The 23,955-nt window shown below is 45.1% G+C and overlaps 1 protein-coding gene across 1 annotated transcript in view; it reads left to right on the top strand.

Annotated features, from left to right (window-relative positions):
- Nucleotides 1-4,791: 4,791 nt before the first annotated feature.
- The window catches only part of KIAA1210 (KIAA1210 ortholog), a 71,949-nt gene continuing 52,785 nt past the window's right edge, over nt 4,792-23,955 (top strand). Inside the window, exons 1-2 of the mRNA XM_003812631.4 lie at nt 4,792-5,080; nt 7,778-7,898. Of these exons, the coding sequence (XP_003812679.1) occupies nt 4,792-5,080; nt 7,778-7,898 (410 nt within the window). The remainder of the gene's footprint in view (nt 5,081-7,777; nt 7,899-23,955) is intronic.

Here is a 23,955-nt window from a genome sequence, read left to right as displayed (position 1 = left end):
ATTTATGTCAGACTTGGCCTGTTTACAAATGTTGGGGGAGGGCTGGGGGAGGTCCCTGCCCTGCCAAGTGTACTTTCCTCCAGTCTAGCTCCCTTAAGGACAACTCTGGATCTGGTGGTCCCACTTGCCCCTAGAGCGTTGTGAGGGCAGATATTCTCAAGGCACTCTGAGAAGCCTGGTGAAATGGCTCCATAGAAGCCATAACTCAGATCTCTAACTCAGCCTCCTGGGCTTCGTGAGATGTCACTCCATCTGAGATGCTCTAATCAGCAGGGTCACATGGATTTAGACACTAAACCGCTTTGTCTCTCTCATTTCTCACCCTTAAACCCACCCACACCTTTGCCAGCCTTTAGTGGGAGCTCATTCAGTGAGCCTCAGGAGGTGGGCTGAGGGGATTGGGAAAGAGAAAGCAGGGAGACATGAGCCAAAGGAAGGGGAGGAGAGACAGAGACTGAGAGCGACCTTCTGGAATGGTTTGCCCCTGTTCAGAAGTAAGGACGTTTCACTATTCTCCATTTCTGGATCTACTGATTATAGAGATTTTTCTTTTTTCTTTTCTTTTCTTTTCTTTTCTTTTCTTTTCTTTTCTTTTCTTTTCTTTTTCCAGACGGAGTCTTGCTCTGTCACCCAGGCTGGAGTGCAGGAGTGCAATCTCTGCTCACTGCAACCTCCGCCTCCCGGGTTCAAGAGATTCTCATGCCTCAGCCTCCCAAGCACCTGGGACTACAGGTGCCAGCCACCATGCCTGACTAATTTTTTGTACTTTTAGTAGAAAGCGGGTTTCACCATGTTGGCCAGTCTGGTCTCGAACTCCTGACCTCAAGTGATCCACCCGCCTCAGCCTCCCAAAGTGCTGGGGTTACAGGCATGAGCTGCTGCACCTGGCCGATTATAGAGATTTTTCCAGAGCCGCATGTTTAAAAAGCCTGGTGGAGTTTCTGAATCAGCCCTGAAGGTTTCAGTTAAATTTATCCTGCATGTTTTAGACTCACTGGAATCATTCTTAGAGCTAGGAAGATCAGATTTCCCCCAAAGCAATGGAGGCATTTATCTAGGAACTGCGGTTTGGGGGGATTCACTCATGGTGTTTGTACTTTATCTTTTGCTGGAAGCAAGTGGCTGAGCTATGCTGCACCTGGAAATCTACGTTATTGGGCCGGCATCTTAAGAATGTGCCCAACTTTCTTAATAGAGGTTATACGCATCCGGAATGCCAAATAATGGAATGTATGCCCTCTTGGGATTTACAAAGGATGAACACTTTCCAAAACCCAGAGCTTAAAAAAAAAAAAAACTATTCCCCAAATAGTTGTTTTTGTTTTTGTAGTCCTGTCTTCTTATCCAGCCTTATCCAGCTCCCACCGTGTTATTCTAACATTTTCTTCTACTGGTCTGTCCTAATGACTGGCTTTTGGGCATGTGGTCATTTTCAAGTCAATGCTATGACCACAGATCCCACAGAACAGTAACCACAAAGTCCCTCAACAAGGTGTTTTATTCACTACCTATGATTCACTCAGCACTGTACCATGGGCAGATATAAGAAAAAAATGTGCACTTTGGGAGGCTAAGGCAGGTGGATCACTTGAGGCCAGGAGTTCGAGACCAGCCTGGCCAACATGGTGAAACTCCGTCCCAACAAAAAATACAAAAATTAGCCGCGTGTGGTGGTGCATGCCTGTAATCCCAGTTACTTGGGAGGCTGAGGCACAAGAATCACTTGAACCCTGGAGGCAGAGGTTGCAGTGAGTGGAGATCACACCACTGCACTCCACCTGGGTGACAGAGTGAAACTCCATCTCAAAAAAAAAAAAAAAAAAGAAAGAAAGAAAGAAAAGAAAAGAAAATGTAAGAAATGTGTTTTTTACCTCTGGAGACTTCTAATCTAAGTTAAGGAGAAAAGTTATGTGCATTTGAAACACCACGAGGACAACAAAAGACAGTATATAATAAGATGTGGAATGGAATGGTATGATAATAGCAATTCCTATCAGTTATTGAGGCCTTCCTAAGGGACAGGCACTATGCTAAAGGCATCACACTTATTATCTCATTTTAATCCTCATAACAACCCTTTGAGATGGGTTCTATTAATATCTCCACTTTTGAGCCAAGGGAACTCAGGTTTAAGAGAGTAAATAATTTGCTGTAAGGCAGTTGGTAAAGGCAGGCAGAGCTAACATCTCATTCCCAACTTTTTATTTTGAAAACACTTCAGAATTACAGGTAAGTTGAAGAATACTGTAATGAAGACCCGTATATGCCTCACCTACATTCACCAACTATTAACATTTTACCACATTTGCTTCATCATTCTCTCTCTCTCACTACACACACACACACAAACTCACTCCTATGCATTTTTTCTGACCTAATTGAGCATAAATTGCAGATATCATTACACTTCCTTTCTAAATACTTCAGCATGTATCTCCTAAGAACAAAGACATTTTCCTACACAATCACAATGCAGTTACCGCACCTCAGAAACTTAACCAGAGTCAGAATTTGAATACAACTCTGACCCCAGAGCCTTGACCACAGGTGATATGAGATTTCAGTAGAAGGAGCCATCAATGCAGTTTGGGGGTTATAAGATGGATTTTCTGTGGACTCTCTACTTCTGATTATTTGAAGTAATGGAAGGAAGGAGTTAGGCAGAGAATCACAAAGCATGCATTATCCAAACACTAAAGCTCATGGTTTTCAAAGTGTGTTCTTTTTGGGTGGGAAGGGAATGATATAGATTTGCCTTTCTAATTAGCTTCTTTTCTAGCCAATATTAAAATTGGTCTTTCTTAACAGCCTGCTGACATTACAACCGGTGTAGGTATTCCAGAAGTTATTCTTTGATTAAAAACACAATTACAGGAAATGTACTAAGTGGGTAAGCAAAGCCACATATGAATAATGGAGAACTAACCACAAATTTGACTTAGAAAGGAATTCTAGCTAGAAATTCTAGCCACAGGTCAGACTTTAGCATCTGCAACATAAATCTAGTTCTTGCTCAGTTATGTTCCTTTTCCCCAAAGTTAATAAGAGAGGGTCACATGTACTGCCCTGTCCAGAGACCCCAGCCTACCCACCCAGTGAAATTCCAGAAGCAGGGTGTTGCCTATTTCAGACTGAAAGGAAAAACAGGCCTCCGCTACCAGACTTGCGAAGACCCCCTGAAGGGACCCCAGCTAAATTTCTTTTTTCTTCTTATTCTTATTTGGACAAACCCAATTTGGAAAGCCTGTCAGATTAGGCCCAGCTAGACAGTGTTTAATGCCCCTCATGAATACATGCACAGGAGAAATCACAATCTTTTGAAACTCTTGATTCCTCAAAAGTCATTTTAAAAAGCCAAAAGCCTGCATCTGCATTTGTTTTGCGTGTCGCACTCCCACTAGGCACTTTTAAAAAATCAAAATATTTCAGATCTGTGCATCTCAGAGGCCAAGGTAGGGACACACACCTCTTTATGGGACTGAGATTGGGAAAGGTGCCCTACTGGGTCTTCCAGGCAGTCAACATTAGGTCACACTTTTGCTCGTTGTCTCTCTGTCTCCAGTTCTTTTGGTTTTCTGTGGACACAATCTGATCTGCAACATCTCTGAATCCATGTAATGTAAGCCATGTTATAATTGGGGTTCCCCGTGTACACACAACCTTTGGTAGGGACTTTCATCTCGAGAGCAGAAAAGATTTCACAAATTTAAGGAAATTCTTGCTTTTTTGGTTCATGGCCCCAGACTGGCTAAGGGAGTAAATAGTTTTCCTTAAGACTGAACAAGAACAGCTTAGAACACCTCAAAAACAGTGTTCACATCTAGATGGGAATGCTTGCAGCCTTGCTACTTAAATTTTCTTTCTTCCCTGACCTCTCTCTTCTCCCCTCTGCTCCCCTCTCCCTCCATCCCACACCATCTAAAATGCCAGAAAGCGATTTATTTACATCGCCTTCCCAAAGCCCTTGAGTGTCCTTTCCTGCTCGGATAAAAGCCTCTACTCTTTCCTTAGGGTTTCATCTCCAAATTACTTCTCACGCTCAGCTCTGCAGGGATACAGAGAGGCTAAGAAAGAGCATCTGGTATTTTGCTCTAAGGATGCTGTTGTGGCGGGAAGATGGAGACAGAGGGAAAAGGGGAGTTAACAGTTCCTAACCATGTAAGGAACAAGCCCAACCCTTTTTGGACTGAGATCAGAAGACAGCGAGAGGCCTTGGAAAAGAAACTTTATCTGGCTGGTTATTGCTTCGGCCTGTGGGTCTGGGGCTGCGTGCGGGTGGGCGCTTGAAGTGCCGAGCTGCCCCCACGTGGCAGCCTCTAAGGGCATGCCCACAGCGCGGGCTCCCATGCACCCCAGCAGGCAAGGCACGTAACCGGCCAGCGGCTCCCTCAGCAGCACCATGGCTAGCTTTCATGCTTGCCTCAAGATTTCAGAGTAAGTGGCGGGCGCAGCCGACCTACTCCCCCTAGACACCACAGAGTGGAGGGTGGCAGAACGCCAGCCGGCCTTGCAGGGGCTCCTAACCGCCCAAGTGGTGCTCTCGCCGCAAAAACGGGCGGCGAGGAATGACCCGGGGGTGGGCGGGGGGCAGCGAGACACCTCTGGGCTCGAACTTGCAACATCATTCCCCTGTGCACCCCGCTGGTTGGGGGCGGTGCCCTCCTGGGAGAGCTCGCGCAGGTGTGCGTGTGCGTGTGAGTGGGAAAGCTCAGCAGCGGGAGAGCCCTCAACCCAGCTTCTGGGACTCGGCAGGTCGGGGGACACAGAGACAGGTCAACTCTACGCGGGGAAATGAGGGCCGGCTGGACGCCTCGAGGCTTCTCTGCCTTTCACACTTCTCTCCTTCCTGGCCGGCACCCCTACCTGGCTCACCTGGGCCCCAGGGACCGAGGGGCCAGGATTGGAAGTCGAGCGTATTCCCAAGGCTGTTGCAGTTGTCTTTGGTTGACTTACAAAGGCAAGAAGGAGGGAAGCACCAAGGGGGAGCTTGGCCCAGCTGCAGTGACTGACCTGGAAATACCTAGTTATTCCCGGGGCTTCCTGCCCTGCACACCGCGATTCCCTACCACTTGGTGCAGGGGTACTTTGTGGCACTCCTACAGCCTTGACTTTGACAGAGTTTGTAAGAAATGACTCAAGTCTGAGAAGGGAGAGCTGCACAAGGGTGATGTTTATATAACAGACAGACCAGGGAGAGAGACTGGACAAAGCTATAGCTTCTCTGTGTGTCAAGAAACCTAGCCAACATCATCTCAAAGTAAAGCACCACACAAACCTGGATTTTACAAGGCTCATTTCATTGATTAGTAACACCATTCAAATAACTGACAGCAATAATTCCGTCAAATAATGTGGTTCAATTACATCAGAACATGATGTTTTGGCACTAGTAAGCAGCCAGCAAGCAGCTAGCATGACTGACAATAAATGATCTTGTAGGGAGATAAGGGAGATGGGGGACTGGGGCCAAGGAGTGGAAGAGAGACGAGAGGAAGGCCGAGAGAGGGATGGAAAGAGAGAGGGAAACATGGATGAGTAGAGAAGAATCACCTTAAATTTTCTGAGTTGTCTTAGTTTTCTAAATTTATTCCAAGCTGTACAATATGCAGTCTCCCAGTTACTTGATGGGGTATTATATTCAAGCAGTATATTCTTATTATGTGTCCACAGTGTTGTTTTTGGATGTTGTATGTGCATATGTTTACATATTGCAAGCAATTCCAAAAGGAAGAAGATATTAACCAAAATAGATTTAGTCATATGGTTAATTAGTGGGTATGTGAGTGTACATGATTATTGCCAATTTTCAATCATGGAGTGAACACTCTTCTTTTCCCTTAACTATTCCAACTTGGAATCACAGCCAGAAACCCACCTCACTCATTGCAAGTCTCCAATCATTGAGCGTTGCATGGGTTCATTTGGCCCTGACAATTCGGCACAAAGCTAGTTTCTCCCTCTGGGAGAAACTTTTCCTTTCCCCTCCTGGAGCCAAGCAAGCACAGTGTCTGGCACAAGTATTTGTTGAAAGAATCTTGTTGACTGAACGAAGATGCACTTAAGGAGCTTGCCTTCTTAGGGGGTGACCAGGCCAGTAAACAGCAGTTTGCAAGAGGTAGAGGATGGGGACATAAGCTCAGTAGGAGAGAATGTAAATGAGAGTAGGAGCACTTGGAAGCGAGCACATGGAAGAACTGTCGGGTCCTCTTCTTTGAGCTTTTTCCTAGGCTCCAGGTGTTGTGGGAGAGGAAGACTGGGAGGGAAATGGTGCTGGCTCAAACACTCACTGCTCCCCCGTAAACCTTGGGCACTCTCGCACCCTCCATCCCCCTAACACCCCCACCTCCCCCCAACACAAGGAGGTTTCCTAGGATCACAACTTGGCCAAATCAGCAGGGTTGCACTTTCTCAAGGAAGCCCAATAGGCCTTGAAATTCAAATTTGGGCAGAAACACAGGATTGGTTCACAGTCTCCTCTCCCACATACAATTGCAGTCTAGATTTTATGTATAAATATATACATTTCTCATCGTGGAGATGTTTGAAATGTCTGGCCAGTGGTGGAAATGGGTATGTTCAGAGCAGCCATCCATATTCTTGTGGGCCTTGACTCCATGCCAAGAGCCTCATTGGCACTTTGCTCTAATCAAATGAGTCTCTAGTTTAAAAACCCAGTTTGGGTTTTTAAATTCCAAACTAGTTACTGTAGATATAGATCTTGTTCAAGATAACTAGTTATTAAGTTCTGTTACTATTTTCATAGAGATAGAAGGACAGCAGTTTACAGGAGAATTATCAAGAGATTGGTGAATACACTTTTTGGAAGAAGGGAGAAAATAGCAGTAGGCTTAAATTATGTGATACCATATTGCACAAGTATAGAAGGAGATGAAGGCAAAGCAAAAGAACTTTTAAAATCTGACAAGACCCTGTAATTGTGGGGTGGGTGACAATGTCTTCACTTTAAGGGTAAACAAAGTGGGTCCCAGAGGTTTTTAGCTATTCTCTTTGGGTCATACAGTCAGTGGCAATACAAAGATTAGACTCCTGAGTACCCTGACTCCCAGCACAGAGCTGTCTAGCTCAGATAGAGGAAAGATTGTCATCTGAGTAGTAGACCAAAAGCATACATTGTGGGATACTGTGGCCTCTCTCTGGGACTGCTGCAGAGGTCAATTCAGCCTAAGGCAAAATGGTGAGCTCAGGCAACTTTTTGTTGTTGTTGTTTTTGAACAGGGTCTCTCACTCTGTCACCCAGGGTGGAGTGCAGTGGAACAATCATAGCTCCCTGCAGCCTTGAACTCCTGGGCTCAAGTGATCCTCCTGCCTCAGCCTCCCAAGTAGATGGGACTACAGGTGTCTACCACCATGGCCTGGCTAATTTTAAAAAAATCTTTTATAGAGACAGGGTCTTGCTATGTTGCCCAGACTGGTCTCAAACTCCTGGGCTCAAGTGATCCTCTCACCTTGGTCTGGGATTACAGGCATGAACCACCGTGCCTAGCCCAGGGCAACTTTGTTTTTAGCAACCCCAGTCTCTCCTGTTACAACCCATTTCCAATTTCAGTACCCCTTCCACCCCAGGTGTTCTGGGCCTGAACTTTGCCCTTCTCTCCAAGCCTGTCTTCTCCAGGCCTCTGGCCTTCTAGGCCGTGGACTTCCTCTTGGCTAACACATTGCCATCTTGTGGCCCAGGGGCTAGCTCTTAGCCAACTGACCTGTGATGATAGGTTAGTAGACATTAATGATTAACTCCTGATAATGTGTATTTCAACAGGACCTGGATGCTTTTGTGTCACTGCAGTGATTGCTGGTAATCTTGGGGATCTGGCCAGGATAGTGGGCCCCTCACATCATGCTAGTCAGCTTCTCCTACTCCAAGAACAGGATTCAGGAAAGTGAGGCTGAGAGCTTCTGCAACAGGTACTTGACACCTGACCAGGGAATTACTATTGTAAATTATGTGTCAGCCTGCTCCCCTTGGCTGCAAAACTTCCCTGATGACCCTGGAAGCAGTGTGGGTTACAATTTGAGATTAGAAGCCACAAATATTGACTTGTAATGAGGTCCAGTTGCTGGTATTCTGAGGATCCATGCATTCTTTCTTGGCCCTGAGCAGCCCCCTGGAATCCAGATGCTAGAGGACAGCCAACCCTGAAGTGCCCTCTACCAACCTGGGCCCATCTCCCCATAGCATCTGCAACCAGTTCTCCGGAACCCGAGACCTTGCGGCATACCTAGCTGCACGGAGAGAACAATGATGAACATGAAATTTGGCTCTATGTCACCTTCCAGTTAGGGAAGGCAAATTTAGGCCATTTGAAAGCACCAGAAATGTGTAGCTGCAGCTTAGCCTGCCAGATCAGACCCAACTTCCACTCCTCACTGTAATTAGATGTGTTTAATGTGGTCATTAGAGATCCCTGTGGCACTTCACTTCCTTCTCTCCCTCCCTTCTTTCCTGTTTTTTTTTTCTTTCCCCCTAGTTTTAGAAGAAAGATTGTTAACTCTAATTCCCTGGCAAGGGGCTCAGTCTGGGTATCGCATTTTGCTAACTTGCATTCACTGAGTTGCACTTTTCATTCATGAGAGCGATAGGAGAATTGATGGGTGCCAATGGAGTGGCAGGTACCAGTGTAGGGGTCAGAGGGAGGAGATACTCTCCCAGGCCCCCAGCCTCACCCTCTGTAAGGAGTTAGGGGGAAACTGGCTCTTGGGCAATTTCTTGAATAAATTATTTGCCGTATTTACCAGTTTACCTAAAGTTTTTTCTTTCAGTTATTTACAACATAAAGTATTTAAGTCTTTGCAAAAATTCATTTAGGAGAAAATGGTTTTAAAGCTTTTGGAGATGTCTCTAAAGATGTAGTTGACAGGTTTCATTTGGTCTTTAGCAGCATTCTAAGGGATGTTCCACTTGTTGTAGGGAGGTTTGGTTTCCTTGGGAATATATGAACAATCTGGAAAAGTGTATTATTTCATCAGGAGCCAAAATTTCAGCATATTATATGGGAATGCTTAAATTTGTTTCTTCAGAGAAATTTGTGTATTTTCTTGATTGACAATGGAATATTTGTGTATATTTATGGTGTACAACCTGATGTTTTGATATATGTATACATTGTGGAATGATTAAATCAAGGTAACTAACATACCCATCACCTCATATACTTATTTTTTGTGCACTAGCTTCTTTTGAATCCTTTGAAAGTGCATTTTCAGTTGTGTCAACTTTAGCATTTTTAGAATTCTTTCATCAGTTTCTCATATACCATAATTTTTTGTTGTGTGTTATTTCTGGAAATTAGTAACCAAAATGTAAAATGCGATGTGATTGCCCTTGTCATTTCCTAATGATTTTCTACTTTAGCATTCTTTTAGCTTTTTAAACCAATCTGCTTCTTATGCTTCCTTCACAATTCCATAGTTATAGTCAGTGGATAGCAAATTTGAGGAATGAATCCTACAATGTATTATAGTAATCCCTCTTGGCATCTTTACTCTCCTTCTACTGCTTTAAACGGTTTTACTCTTTCATGAAATCTTCAATAGCTATTAAAACAGCCCATTCAATTCAAATTGCTATAAACTTTATAATTCGCTAGAAGAAATTAGTTTTAGTGAATTGGCTTGCTTTCAGAAGGCCAAGTTAAGTTAATGAAGGCTTGCCATTTGATTACTTCAAATGCATATATAGTACTGCCTTGACCCAGTACTTCTGGGTCAAGGTAAGTACTTGTTCTCTTAACAGCTGGATGTGCTCACCTCACCTGCCACTCACCTCCTGCTGTGTGGCCCAGTTCCTAACAGGCTACAGACTGGTAGTGGTCTGTGGCTTGGGGGTTGCAGGCCCCTGTTGCATGCTGTTACTTCAAATGCATGTATAGTACTTACCTTGACCCTCAACTGGAGGGTGGCAGGGGCATGTGGGGGATAATTTTGCTCCCCAGGGGACATTTGGCAATGTCTGGAGACATTTTTGGTTGTCAAAACCGGGGCCAAGGTATGCTACTGACATCTAGTGGTTAGAGGTCCAGGGATGCTGCTAAACATCCAAGGATGAGCAGGAAGAGCCACTCCCTACCTCCTACCAAAGAATTTTGCAGCCCCAAATGTCAATCATGCCGAGATTATGAGACTCTACCTTAAACTAATAACAGTTTCCCAAAGTAGAAGTCTGAGGAGGACCCACCTTAAGAGTGTTTAGACCAGCACTGTTCACTCGAAGTTTCTGTGATAATGGAAATGACCTCTATCTGTGGTGTCCAATAAGATAGCCACTAGCCACGTGTGGCTACTGAGCCCTTGCAGGGTGGCTAGCATAACTGAAGAGCTAAGTATTTAATTTTATTTTATTGCGAGTAATTTAAAATTAAACAACCACATGTGGCTAGTGGCTTTCCTATTGGATTCGGTGTTAGAGGCACTATGGTCTAGTGGAGCATAGTCCTTGGTTCACGTCCACAGTCTACCACTTTCTAGCTTTATGGTCTTGAGTATGTCATCTAGGCCTTCTGAGCCTCAGTTTTCTCATCTGTAAAACAAGAAGTAACAATGGTACCTACTTTTCAGAATGGTGAGTATCAAATTAAATTATGCATGAGAAATAAAACATGTAGCAGTATCTAGCACAGTAAGAATTTGAGAGATGTTAGCAATTATTGCTAGAGATTTGTGATAAGTACAGTAATTGTCATCATGTAAGTGGGGCTTGTGCAGGGCTTAAAAAGAAGACCTCCCCTGGAATATTATTTAAAGGCCACTTCAGAGGCAGAGCTCCAACTCTCAGCCCTCACAGGATTCTTCTAGTCATGTCCCCATGCCTCTTTGGCCACATCTGTAAAGTGGGAATAATAAAATGGTAATCATAGTAGTGCTTCTCCCCTAGCTGTCTATGCTACAGCATTGTTGGGTTGTGCTCTGAAGAGTACAAGTCCCTCTGGAAGCATAAGGTTTGTGCCAAAAGTTTGCACATTACACAGCTGTACTTTCATCCAGATTCAGTACAAAAGTCCTGCCTTGGTAAAACTGTCTTAAATTTGGAATGTAAGTGTCCGAATTGGGAAGGTTGTACCAGAGAGCAGCAGGAAACCGGGAGTTCCTCACGATGTTAGGCCCTGCTCAGTTGGTCACCTGACCAGTGTATGGCAGGACAGCCCAGGCACCATTTTAAGGATGCATTGAAGCTTGGCATTTGGGGCTGGGAAGCCAGAGCACTATATGGACAAACCTGCCTCCCAGGCTCCTAATGAAGGAGCAAGTCATGTGGTCCAAGGGGAAAGAAGAGCAGCTTATAGTGTGCCATCAAAGGCCATACTTCCCAAGGGTTCAGCCACTTAGGCAGAGTGTCTGGACTGACAGATACATATGTACACACGTGGAAAATATTTTGGTACCATATAGTAGAAAGTGCATGGGGCTTTGGAGTCAAATATGGGTTTGAATCCTCACAATGCTACTTACTAGCCATGTGGCCATGGGTGAATGCCTTAACCTTTCTGAGCCTTAATTTTCTCATTTGTAAAATGGAGATGATTCCTACCTCATGGTGTTGTCACAAAGATTAAATTAGGTAACTGGCAGGCACACATAGGTTGCCCTCAGTAAATATGAGTTCCCTTGTCACCTTATGTTGACAAACAAAGAGTGACCATTAACCAATTAGGTAGTCATGATCCCATTTCTGTTCTTCTGGGACAGCCAAAGGAAATGAAAGTTTCTGCTGTTGGTATAGGAAAGCCATTTAGTCCTTTCTGGAGAAGAGGAAAGGGGGAGGATTTTCCTTGCTGTGCCACTACAGTGTCCAAAAGAGCAGTCTGAACTGTTTAAGAATAGCCTCGGGTGAAATATAAAAAGCACAGGGCCTGGGTGGTCACAAATACAGTTAAGGAGAAGCCTGAGCAGCCTCACCTGGGCTTGATACTTGCCTCAAAGAAGTCACTCCATTCTGTGAACCCAGAGAGAGGCTTTCTGGGGACAGCTGGTTTCCCAGGAGTCTGGGATTGAAACTCAAGCCTTATCTGTGGCCTATTGATCCAATGGTGGCTAATGGGCCAAGGGCACAGGTTGGATCCAGTTGGCTTTGCCCTCACACACCCATGGGCCCCAGCCCCCAATGCAGGTAACCATTGGACAAACCTGCTGGTTACTGGGAGGCTGATGGAGAGAGTATGGGTAACTGCAGAAAGTCTCACCCCCTACTTTTGGGAAACTGATGAAGAGCAGGGAACACAGGTCATTAGCACCATGGGGAGGAAAACCTTCTGGTGGAGAAGACAGAGTAATGCCAATAATAGTGAACATGTATTGAGTGCTTACTGTGTGTTATGCCTCATGCCAAGAGCTTTATATGAGTGATATAGTTTAGATACTTGTCCCCTCCAAGTCCCATGTCGAAACCTGATCCCCAATGTTGAAGGTGAAGCCTAGTGGGAGGTGTGTGGGTCATGGGAATGGATCCCGCATGAATGGCTTGGTGCCCTACCAGTGGTAATGAGTGAGTTCTCACTCTATTATTTCACATGAGATCTGTTTGTTAAAAAGAGCCTGGCACCTCCTCCCCTCTCTTTCCTCTTTTTTTTTTTTTTTTTTTTGAGATGGAGTCTCACTTTGCTGCCCAGGCTGGAGTGCAGTGGCATGATCTCGGCTCACTGCAACCTCTGCCTCCTGGGTTCAAGTGATTCTCCTGCCTCAGCCTCCTGTAGCTGGGATTACAGGCATGCACCACCACGCCCAGTTAATTTTGTATTTTTAGTAGAGATGGGGTTTCACCATGTTGGCCAGGCTGGTCTTGAACTCCTGACCTCAGGTGATTCACCCACCTCGGCCTCCCAAGGTGCTGGGATTACAGGCGTGAGGCACTGTGCCCACCTCCTTCCTTTCTTTCACCATGTAATCTCCACAAACCAGCTCCACTTCTGCCATGATTAGAAGCTTCCTGAGGTCCTCACCAGAAGCAGATGCTGGTAGTCTTGTACAGGCTGCAGAATGATAAGCCGAATCAAAGTCTTTTCTTTTTAAATTACCCAGCCTCAATTCCCTTGTAGCAATTCAAAATGGACAAACACAGTGAGTTAGTTCACCAAGCTGTCTGTGAGAGCAGGGCCCTTCTCTTTATTGAGCACTGCTCTGGGCTCTTCTTAGCACATATCAGGAGCTCAATGAACAATTATTAAATGAATGAATCTTCACAGTTAGCCTATGATGAAAGTACTAAGCCCCACTTATCAGCTAAGGAAATTTAGGTTTTCAGCAGTTCAGTGTCTTGCCCAAGATCACACACCTAGTAATTGACAAGAGCTAGGATTCAAACCTAGATTTGTCCAGCTTCATAGCCTAACCCTTTCACAATTATGTTATGCTTCCTACTCAGAAGGTCAATGTGCCAGATTTCTCTTTCTGTGACAAAAGCATATCTGCTTAGAAACTACTGGATCAGAGAGTCAAGAGCACTACACAAAGACGACTTATGATGTTCATACTTCTTTCATTCCACCTACTTCCTTCATCTCCTAACTTCTGTCCCCAGACCCTTCTATTATCATGTTCATTTTATAAATCAGGAAACTGAGGCATGAAGGGATTATATGACTTACCTTAGGCCACTCAGCTTGTCAAGATCTGCATTAGTCTGAGGTTCTGGTCCTCAAAAATTCCCCAGCCTGATAGGAAGAGGGAGAGTTTCATCTAATGAGGCCAAGGCCCCAGGGGAAAAAATTAACAAAGGGCCCCATATTGTTAAATCAACTTGCTTGAACTTCTAAAAGTAGAAACAAAATATTTTACCCATCTAATTTGAACATTTTGAACCATATTTCTTGCTACAAACACAAAAACTTAGAACAATATAATTCAGTTATCTACTATAACATATAAGGGAGATGTTCAAAATAAGAAATAGAAACAAGAGAACAGGAAAAGAAGAGATATGGACCTGGGAAAGTCCAGATATGAGTAAGAAAAGAGCAACAGCACAGGAGGCAGTGTATTTCAGAAAAATATTGCTACAGAAGGTTGATAAAGTCATGTTGCATTTTTACATTAACAAGGTCTTTATTTCTTATTTCCTGGCCTGTGAACTTCATGAGCTAAGTACTAACTAGCCCATCCTATGAACTAAGGATCATGATACTTCTTCCTTACTGCATTTAGATCTTCCCTTTCCAGAAGCCCAACTGTCCTGGGAAAATGGAGAGGGAAGTAAGTCAAACGGAGAGTCTTCTGAGCCCATGGGAGAAAGGAAAGGGTCCTGGGAGCACGGGCGCGTCTGCCTCCTCAGAATTGCACCAGAACCCAGTAGATCAGGGAAAGCTTCCTCTCTAGAGTTTGCCATCAAGCATATTAACAGAGGTTTCTGCATTAGTTCACTGTTCATTTGTGATAGTTGGAGGGGTATCCAGAAACCTGTTAAGGGAAAGAGGAGGGGGAATATCCCCACTAAACCTCCAAAACCCTTTTTTAAAATGGGGTCTTGCTGTGTTGTCCAAGCTGGCCTTGAACTCCTGGGCTCAGGTGATCCTCTTGCCTTAGCATCTCCAGTAGCTGGGACTACAGGCATGCGACACCATGCCCAGCCATGCCCTATTTTTGAAGGACATAATTTTAACTTCACACGTGAAGAATGTTTGTTTCTTTTGTCCTTGTGGCCCCAGAAGCCAAACCTCAATGATCCTGAGACTTATTTTATACAGAAATGGCTTATGTTTGCTTCTTCAGAGTTAGAGGAAGGAGGAAACTCTTTGGGATGAGGTAGTTCTCTTTAGAAGTGGAGGAAATAATGAATAGGGAATTTTTAGTTAAATCTGCAACCTGTGCTTTTTTTTTTTTTTTTAAAAAGAAAGAGTCTTGTTCTGTCGCTCAGGCTGGAGTGCAGTGGCGCAATCTCAGCTCACTGCAATCTCTACCTCCCGGGTTCAAGCAATTCTCCTGCCTCAGCCTCCTGAATAGCTGGGATTACAGCCGCATGCCACCACACCCGGCTAAGTTTTGTATTTTTAGTAGAGATGGAGTTTCACCATGTCGGCCAGGCTGATCTCGAACTCCTGACCTCAGTTAATCCACCTGCCTCGGCCTCCCAAGGTGCTGGGATTACAGGTGTGAGCCACCACACCCGGCCTGTGCATTTTTTAAATGGGAAATATAGCTTTGGTTTCTAAACAATCTGAAAGTAAGACAGTTTTCTGCAATATTGACAGGCTTCTGAAAGTCTTGCTGTGAAGGCTGGGCCACCATTGGCCCACTCAGGGAGGGCTTATAGTGAGCCTCTGCAAAATCTGGCTACTCTAGGATGAACTGGGAACTTTGAAAGATCATCTCAGGAAATAATAGAATCCAAGAATGCCTGAGCTAAAAATAACCCTAGACTTCAAGTCTAGTTCAACCCCTTAGTCCTTAGGGGAGTAAACGGAGGCTCCAGGAAAGGACTCCATGTGCCCCAGGCCTCACAGCTAGTTAATTGCAGAGCTGGGGTTTGAACTGTCCAAAAATTGCTAGAGGCCTCATTGGAGGCTCACATCTTAGAGGTGTTTATTGGAAGAAAAATACCTTCATCTGTGGTCACGATTCTCTCTAGATATCATTCAAATTGCTTTTTCTTCACCACACTTGCCCTGTCCTACCATCCATTTCTTTTTATTATTTATTATTTTTATAGATGTAGGAGGTACAAGTGCAGTTGTGTTACATGGATATATTGTGGGTAACTGCAGAACATCTCATCCCCTACTTTAGGGAAACTGATGAAGAGCAGGGAACACATGTCATTACCACCACGGGGAGGACAGCCTTCTTGTGCAGAAGGGAGAGTAATACCAATAACAGTGAACATGTATCGAGTGCTTACTGTGTGTTATGTCTCTTGCCAAGAGCTTTGTATGAGTGATATAGTGTGGATACTTGGTGAAGTTTAGGCTTCTAGTGCACCCAACACCCGAATAGTATACATTGTACCCAATAGGTAATTTCTCACCATCCACTCCCCTCCCACCTTCCCACTTTCCTGAGGCTCCAATGTCTATTAATCCACTCTCTAGCTGCCATCCATTTCTTATGGCTTCCCAATTCAGGTTTTCTGTTTCAGCCATGCCCTGTACCCAAGGTGATTTACAGCAGGGTTTCCTTAAAGCTAGGTATTTGGAGCCCTCACCTCCCAGGAGTCACCTGGAAGGTTCTGGACTTGCAGGTTCCTGGGCCCCACTCCCACTGAAGAAGCAGCATCCCTGTGAGTGAGTGCCAAGGAATCAGTGATTGTTACCCATGCTCTTGACTTACAGCCTTCCTCCTTGAACCCTGTGCTCACAGTTTGCCTTTATCTGTCATGGGAGTTTTGTAAACCTCACTATTTATTGAGCACTTTCTTTGTGCCAGGCACTGTGCTACTTTCTATGCATCTCATTTATTCCTCACATGCTGGGGTATGCTTTTCTCTCATGCTCAAGTGGACAACGGGGCAGTGTCCAGCTGGGTCAGGGGCCAACCACCTGCCACCCCCATTTAGGAGCTTCTCCCGGGCACTGTGAGGACAGATGCTACTCCAGTGTGGCTTTTTCTTTTTCCTAGGTCATTCTGACTAGGGATTCTTGTGCCTGAAGTTTAGAGAAGCCCAACAGATTTCTGCTCTTCTGGGGTTCACTGCCACTTTTCTTTTCCTTCCAGGTAGTACACTCTAGGAAGAAGAGCCTGGGCACATCATTTACTCCTTCCTGGTCACTAGGGTTTGTGGATGTCACCTGCCCTCTCTGTCCTCATCTGTAACTCATCTGTGCTGACTCTCAGTGCCTCAGTGCTCAAGCTGTCAGCAAACTTTTCTGCCTAGCACCTGGCGTATCTTAAGTTCTGCCTTCTCGGCCTGGCGCGGTGGCTCATGCCTGTAATCCTAGCACTTTTGGAGGCCAAGGCGGACAGATCACCTGAGGTCAGGAGTTCGAGACCAGCCTGGCCAACATGGTGAAACCCCGTCTCTACTAAAAATACAAAAATTAGCTGGGCATGGTGGTGGTCACCTGTAATCCCAGCTACTCGGGAAGCTGAGGCATGAGAATTGCTTGAACCCGGGAGGCGGAGTTTGCAGTGAGCCAAGATTGCACCATTGCACTCCAGCCTGGGTGACAGAGCGAGACACCATCTCAAAAAAAAAAAAAAAAAAAACAAACAACCAAACCAAACCAAACTTCTGCCTTCTCTATTGAGTCTTTCATGGTGACTTCAGCCTTCATGGAAAGGTCCCTTTTAGTCCTTTCTGCTGTAGATGGAGCCACCCATAAAAGCACCTTCTGGTCCCTTCTGTAGCTTGACGGCCTCCTATGTTGTTCCCCTTCAGTTTCACCTTCCCTTGTTCTTTGACCTCATTTACATCTAAATCTCAGCATACTAGCCTTGCTTTGCTGTTCCTTGCCATTCTCAGCTTTGCCATGTGTTATGGACACCCTTTTCTGACTTGATCTTACCCCTCTGCCTCATTTCTGGCATCTAGCCCCCTGTACCACACATGTAAGCAAAGTACACTCCAGCTTTTTGTTCCACAACTCTTGGGGCCTGCAGACTCCTTCCACATGTAGCCAGTGCCCTAGAGCAGGGGTGGCCCATGTTTTGGCTTCCCTGGGCCACATTGGAAGAAGAATTGTCTTGGGCCACACATAAAATACACTAACTACAGCTGATGAGCTTTAAAAAATTGTAAAAAAAATCTCATAATGTTTTAAGAAAGTTGATGAATTTGTGTTGGGCCACATTCAAAGCCATCCTGGGCCGCATGCGGCACAGGAGCCGTGGGTTGGACAAGCTTGCCCTAGAGTTTAACCCTGAGAATCCTTGTCCTAACACATGATAATTTTGCCTCATCTTATTTTACAAATGTGAGAACTGAGGTCCAAAGAGGGGCTATGACTCGGGCAAGGCTGCAAGGACAACTTTTTGGAACAGCAGATTTCAGGACGCGGGCTTTGTAATTCCTAATGTAGTTCTATTCTCAATTGTTTCATGTGTATTCTTTCTCTTTGTCATCAGGGAATTGGTCATTTTCTGTAGCACTTATTGGCTCTGGAGTCAGATTGCCTAGATTCAAATCCTACCTTCAGAATTCGAACTTGTCATGTGCCCCTGGGCAGTTACTTAGCCTTTCTGTTTCCTCATGTACAAAATGGGGGAGAAGTGAAAATAACTAGTACCTACCTCATAGGATTGCTCTGAGGATTAAATGAGATGATGTATCTGAAGCACTTCAAACAGCATTTGCACATATTCATTGTCAAGTAAATGTTAACGATTTTATTTTGTCATTGCCTACATAGCACCTGAAACAGGTCTAAGCACATAGTAGCTGTGCATAAAGACCTTGGGGTTACTAATGAGACAGGCTCTGGGAAATAATGTTCTGACTTTGCTGTCTGGTTCAAGGGGAAGGATTCTGATGGTGGATATTTTAGGCCAGGTAGAAAGAGAGGGTGATGCCATGGCTGGGGTTAAAGGAAAGATTTGGGGCTAGAGAACCTTCGGATAACTCTTCCCACAACTCCAGGTAGGGAGCTGCCTCTGCCGAGCTGCAGGGCTGTACATGGGATCAGGGTTAAAGAAATCTGAGGTCCTAAATTCTCAGATGTCACCTTGACTGTGAATGTCCAGTGATCTCAGATTCTTGGAGGCATTATTTCTTTTCTAAAATTTTTTTAGAAATTTTCTAAAGTTTTAGAAATTTTTTTTTGTAGAGATGGGGTCTTGCCATGTTGCCCAGGCTGCTCTTGAATTCCTGGGCTCAAGTGATCCTCTGGCCTCAGCCTCCCAAAGTGCTGGGATTGCAGGCATGAGCCACTGCACCTGGCCATGGCATTGTTATTTCTGTGGGTATGTGCCCTCTGGGGACAAAGACATCAGCATCACCCCTCCTTATGCCCATTCCCTTCCTGCTAAGATGAAATTCACTCGGAGACTTCTATATCCCTCCAGAACTGGAAGACCAAAAGGCTATTTCTCATAACCATGGGGTGATGCTGAGATTGCTTTTCCCAACCTCCACCCTGTGGGCCAAAAGGCTGCAAGATGAAACCAGAAAGTTACAATGTGCCTGCACAAAGGACACAGATAGTTCAGCTTGGGCTGGGGACACATTCCAGAGGACTGGTTGTTCTTTCTCCCTTATCTCCCCTACCTCCCCTGGCCAGAAAATGACTCCTGGTGTCTCCACTCCTTGACGGCTTTTGAATTCTAAGAGCAGGAGATATCTATATCAAATCCCACAGAATCCAATGAGCTATGTAAAATTCACATCCTCCACTAGCAACCCCCTTTCTTCTACTTTTGTTTGTTTGTTTGTTTTAGATGGAATCTTGCTCTGTCACCAGGTTGGAGTGCAGTGGCGCAATCTCGGCTCATTGCAACCTCTGCCTCCCAGGTTCAAGCTATTCTCTGCCTCAGCCTCCCGAGTAGCTGGGATTACAGTCACCCGCCACCATACCCAGCTAATTTTTGTATTTTTAGTAGAGACGGGGTTTCAACATGTTGGCCAGGATGGTTTCAATCTCTTGACCTCAGGTGATCCGCCCGCCTCGGCCTCCCAAAGTGCTGGGATTACAGGCGTGAGCCACCGCACCTGGCCTTCTTCTACTTTTACTTTTTTTTCCTCTTTGGAGATTTTTACCTCCTCCCTCAACTGGTGTTATTATTGACCACTGGAAGCAGTAATAACAGCTACTGCAGTAACTCAACAACAAGATCAAAAGCCTTAGACACATTCTGCTGGGATGGGCTTGAGAACTAGCAGAGCATTTGGGGGCAGAGCTCTTGGCACCCAACACACACTCAAAGCTGTGAAGTCCATCCTTAGGGCCCCTCAATTCTGACTTTTCTCTTGAGTCTCCCAGTGTTCTCATGCTTTCCTGCCCCTCCTCCCCAATGCTGGAACAGCACTTCAGTCTGACCACCCAAGGGTCCCCATGCTGCAGACCTATCTCCCTTAAGATCCCTCATCACAATATATGTATCTAGTGGGTCATTTTTGGCAGGACTCTGTGCATTGTTAAAATGTCAGCAAATATCTGCAAAGGTGTTAGGGGCTGCTAATGGCCTGGTGAACTATTCTATTTTCGGGTCATGTAATAGACCAGTAAGGAAGATTCTCTACGGCAGCAGTGAGTGGGCATTTCAAATTGACCAGATTTTGCCAAGTGAGGAAGGAGAAGAGTGTAGTGGTCGAATCATGGGCTTTAAAATCCAGAACTGGGTTTGAGTCCTAACTCTATTACTCACAACGTGTATGACCTTGCACAGACTGCCTAATTTCAGCAAGACTCAGTTTCCTCATCTGGGAAGTGGGTGTGAAAAGAATAAAAACAAAATAACAATGCCTACTACATAGAACTCTTGTGAGGACTCAATTAGATAATGCACATAAAATAATTTTTCACAGTGCCTGCCTGGCACAGACTGAGGACTCAGCAATTTCATTAGTTGGATTAATTGCATAATATTAATTGCCCCTCACTGCACAAGAACAGAGCCTTTGATCATAGGATTTGTGGATTGTAAGATGGAATAGGACTCCCTGTCTGCTAGGCTTCTAGGCCACTAGAGAGATCTCAGAAAGGACCTTTTAGGCCAAGTTCTTTGCATGTTCACTGGATGACAATCAGGGTGCTCAGAGGTATTTCTGAAATGGGCTTCCTCGTGATGGCGAGGTGGAGAGGGTGGATTCCATTATTCTTTGGCCTTCTAGTGTGTAAGAAAGGCCTCAGTGACAATTGTCCTGCAGCAAGTATCTGAGGCAGGCATCCCCTAGAGCCTATTTGGGCATCTGTTTGATGATCCAGATGTTCAAATACCCACAGGTGAGGGTGTGGAATGTAGAGAGATGATCTTCTCTCCCTGGTATGTCTTGCTGCTGACATCCATGGACATTTGGAGGGTTGACTTTGCAGAATTTGCTGAAGATGTCATTTTAAGTAGTGTGCCATCGCAGTAGTGAAGATGTGAAATTAATCTAACTGTCCATCAATAGATGAATGGATAAAGGAAATGCAGTATATATACACAATGGAGTACTACTTGGCTATGTAAAAGAATTAAATCCTGTCATTCACAGCAATGTGAATGAGCCTGGAGGATGTTATGTTAAGTGAAATAAGGCAGGCACAGAAAGGCAAATAATACATGTTCTCATTCATATGTGGAAGATGAAAAAGTTGATCTCATGGCGGTAGAGAGTAGAATGATAGTTACCAGAGACTGGGAAGGGTGTATGGGTGGCAGGGGTGAATGAAGAGAGGTTGGTTAATACAAACATACAGTTAGATAGAAAGAAACAGTTCTAATGTTCCATAGCAGAGTAGAATGACTATAATTAATAATATATTCTATATTTCAAAATAGCCACAAAAGAGGTCTTGAAATGTTCCCAACACAAATATTTGAGGTGATGAATATCTACTAAATACCGACTTGATGATTATATGTTCTATGCATGTAACAAAGTATGACATGTACCCCATAAATATGTACAAACATAATGTATCAATACAAAATTTCCAAATTAAAAAATATAATAATGTGCCACCAAAGCCATGCATCAGTTTCTGCTTTGGGTAGATACCCACCCAGGGCTCTCAGAGCCAGCATAAATGGCCATCAAGATTGTTCTCCTCCACCACTGCACTCCAGCCTGGCGACAGAGCGAGACACAGTATTAAAAAAAAAAAGAAAGAAAAGAAAAAGAAAAAAAGATTGTTCTCCTCCTCTACCCAGGTTCCCGTGAGGGTGCTCACACCTGCTCCTAGGAGCACAAACAAACAGAAGTTCAAGGCTAGCTAGCTGGCCCTGGGCTTGCTGAGAAATGCTGCTGCTCTTGGCCCCTGCTGGGCAAATGCCAATCATTCCGTCTATATCCCACAGCCCTGATTTGTGCATGGACATAGTTGTATCCTGGGTGGAACCTGGTATCAAACCCCTACCCCACCAAATGAACTCTGCCAATCAGTGGGGTGACTTTCCACAATGGAATCATACTGACTACTGGTGGACTCGTGGAGTAGGACTTCTGGAGCTCATTGTGTGATCTGAAGGGCAGCCTTCTTCATTACGGAGTGTCCAAGGGCTGCATTTCAGGAGCTGGCTGGACCTCTGATGCCCTCCTGCCAACCTCCTGCAAGAAAAGAGGAAGCTGTGGGGTGATTATAGCCTCCTTTCCCCTGGAGGATACTTTATTTTGCAATTAAGGGGTATAGGGGCCCTTTCTGATACTTTCATTTTGGGTGGTTCCTCGTTCCTCAGTGAGTTGGCATCCTGGCATCAGACGCTCCCTCTAGAAGAATCCAATCACCACCACTCTCTCCCCTTACCATACCTCAGAATGTTCAACTCCAGGGCTCTTTAGCCACTGCTTGGTGGATGCACATACTCTTGGTTGAGGGCACAAAGTACAGCAATAGTTTGAAAGGCTGGGTGCAGTGGCTCATGCCTGTAATCCCAGCACTTTGGGAGGCAGAGGCAGGAGGGTTGCTTGAGCCCAGTAGTTTGAGACCAGCCTGGGCAACATAGCAAGACCCCCCCAACAAGAAAAGTTTTTTAAAAAATTAGCTGGGTATGGTGGCACATGCCTGTAAGTCCTAGCTACTCAAGAGGCTCAGGCAGGAGGCTTGCTTGAGCTCAGGAGTTCAAGGTTACAGTGAACTATGATTATGCCATTCCACTCTAGCCTGGGCAACAGAGTGAAACCCTGTCTCAAATAAAATAGTTTGAAAGGGGTGAAAGACATTGTCCTGAGGGTAGGGAAAGCCATCTCAAACAAGCTGAGCCTTTAAGGGGATTTTGCATGTTCTAACATTTTGGCAGGGTCTAATCAGTCCAGCTGACAATTTGCTTGAGAGAGGAGCAACTTAAGTTCTTCGTAAAGAAGTGTTTGCAGTGGGGTGTGCTGGGGGAAGGGAGCATATAATCCCCTCGTGTGCTTCTATACCAGGTCTGTGTTGCAGCTTACATGGCTCCAAACCTACCCCAGTTTTGGCTTCATCTGCAATTAGAGCTAGAGCCTCTAGGACTCTATTAGTCTTCTATTGCTATGTTACAAATGACAAAAAAAAATACTGTCTTATGACAACACAAATATACCATCTCTCAGTTTCTATGAGTCAAGAGTCCAGACTGGGCTTAGCTGAGTCCTCTGCTCAGGGTCTCACAAGGCTCAATCGCCGTCAGGGCTGAGGTCTCCTCTTAGGTACAGGGTTATCTTTTAAACTGAATGGTTGTTGGCAGAATTCAGTTTTTTGAGGCTATAGGGCTGAGGTTCCTGATTTCCTTTTGTTCCCCCTCTGAGGCAGGGTCTCACTCTGTCACCCAGGCTAGAGTGGAGCAATCACAGCTCACTGCAGCCTCAACCTCATGGGCGCAATCAATCCTCCCACCTCAGCCTTAACTGGGACTACAGGTGTGCACCACCATGCCTGGCTACGTTTTGTATTTTTAGTAGAGACGGGTCTTCCTGTGTTGCCCAGGCTGGTATCAAACTCCTGAGCTCAAGTGATCCTTTGCCTCGGCCTCCCAAAGTGCTGGGATTATAGGCGTGAGCCACTGTGCCCTGCCTGAGGTCCCTGGTTTCTTGATGGCTGTTAGCTAAGGGGTTCTCTCAGCTACTAGAGGCCACATGTCATGTCCTGCCATGCCCTGCCATGTGGCCCTTGACAACATGGCAGTTGGTTACTCCAAGGCCTACAGGACAGCATCTGCTGCAGCTTTGACTCTCTCTGGCTTCTATTATCTGATCTCTAAATCCTCCTTTTATTTACTTATGTTCAAATGTGTGTTTTGTTTATTTTTTCAACTTTTATTTTAGGTTCGGGGGTACATGGGTAGGTTTGTTACATGGGTAAATTGCATGTTACTGAGGTTTTGGGTATGGTTGATCCCATCACCCAGGAAGTGAGCATAGTACCTTATAGGTAGTTTTTCAACGCTGCTCCCTCCCACCCTCTCCCC

Source organism: Pan paniscus, chromosome X (assembly GCF_029289425.2).
Source record: "Pan paniscus chromosome X, NHGRI_mPanPan1-v2.0_pri, whole genome shotgun sequence".
NCBI classification, from domain to species: domain Eukaryota; kingdom Metazoa; phylum Chordata; class Mammalia; order Primates; family Hominidae; genus Pan; species Pan paniscus.
Note: the sequence above shows the minus strand (reverse complement) of the source record. Positions and strands in the feature narration are given on the sequence as shown.